The sequence below is a fragment of the Myotis davidii genome, unplaced genomic scaffold (assembly GCF_000327345.1).
Source record: "Myotis davidii unplaced genomic scaffold, ASM32734v1 scaffold1364, whole genome shotgun sequence".
NCBI classification, from domain to species: Eukaryota; Metazoa; Chordata; class Mammalia; order Chiroptera; family Vespertilionidae; genus Myotis; species Myotis davidii.
This window is the reverse complement of record NW_006295736.1, coordinates 281,694-283,074: the sequence shown is the minus strand read 5'-3', so window position 1 is coordinate 283,074 and position 1,381 is coordinate 281,694. Positions and strand designations below refer to the sequence as shown.

Genomic DNA, 1,381 nt, shown 5'->3' with positions numbered 1-1,381 from the left:
CCCTTGTTAAAATAATTAACATGATGTAAGGAAAAGTCTCATATAACCAGGTCTCATTTTTAGTCGGTTGGGGAGTTCATAGTAAACACCGGTGTGTTCACGTTGGCGGAGCGTCTGATTGGTGGTCAGAGCAGCGAGCATGCGGGCACGTTACACGAGATCCCAGGTACCCTGCCTCCTTTATTTCAGGTATAGAATCACTTAGTTTTTCCTTGTTTTTTTTTTGTTTTTGTTAATCCTCACGAGAGGGTATTTTTTTCCATTGATTTTTAGAGAGAGTGGAAGGGAAGGGGAGAAAGAAGCATCAATGTGAGAGACACATCGATTGGTTGCCTCCCACATGTGCCCTTGACCTGAATCGAACCAGTGACCCTTCAGTCCGAGGGCACTCTAACCAATGAGCAACGGACCAGGGCAGGACTGGGGACATTTGATTGTAGTGATAAGTCTAATCTACCCTGTTTAAAATTTTTTTTTTTTATTTCAGAGAGGAAGCAAGAGGAAGAGAGAGAGAGGCATCAGTGATGAGGGAGAATCATCGATGGGCTGCCTCCCGCACGCCCCACACTGGGGATCGAGCACAAAACCTGGGCTGTGCCCTTGACAGGAGTAAACCCTGACCTCTGGTTCACAGGCTGACGCTCGGCCCTGAGCCACGCCGCTGGCCGGCAGTAAGCCATGGTTTTGTTTTATGACCTCGGTGTGAACACGCCTGTGCTCCGGGCCCTGTGGACACTGCTCTGGTGCTCGCATTCTCCATCTGGGCCACCAGCAGCCTGTAAGGGACCCTCTTCGTCTGAATGAGGTTCTTGCTCTGGGGTCCGGACGGCTCCGGCTGCCGGGCCAGGTAAAACGACTGATGTTGGATTTTAAAAAGGAACTTGCAGGTAGCAGCATTACCCAGGAGGCTGGAGCCACGCGTGCTGTGGTGTGAGGGGCTGTGGCTATGCTGGCATCTGACTTGTGGTTCTTCCTCAGGAGACAGGAGCAGTTCCAGAGAAACCCCGACAGCTACAACGGAGCCGTGCGGGAGAACTACACCTGGTCCCAGGACTACACCGACCTGGAGCTCAAGGTGCCGGTGCCCAAGCACGTGGTGAAGGGCAGGCAGGTAAGCGGCTCTCCCAGCCGCTCCGCTCGGGCACAGGTGTCCCCAGCACCCACCCCCCCTCAGCCAGCCAGGTGTGGGACCCCTCGCCCCAGCCTCCCTGTGCTGGGTGGATGCACCTGAGTTGCAGTCTCCCGTGTCACGATGGCATTGAGGCTCCACAGAAGACAAGGTGGGCAAGGCCGCTTCCCAGTGCGAGAGCGTGGCCGGGGCTGAGCAGCGTGCTCGGGAGGGACAGGTGGCCCCGGGCTGCGGGGGACAGAGGGGCGGGGT

General features: G+C 55.8%; 1 protein-coding gene across 2 annotated transcripts in view; it reads left to right on the top strand.

The window, feature by feature from the left end:
* The window catches only part of NUDCD3 (NudC domain containing 3), a 25,481-nt gene that overhangs the window by 14,426 nt on the left and 9,674 nt on the right, over positions 1-1,381 (top strand). For both annotated transcript variants that reach the window (XM_006770384.1, XM_015568224.1), the window contains exon 3: positions 979-1,111. In XM_006770384.1, coding sequence (XP_006770447.1) covers positions 979-1,111 — 133 coding nt within the window. The remainder of the gene's footprint in view (positions 1-978; positions 1,112-1,381) is intronic.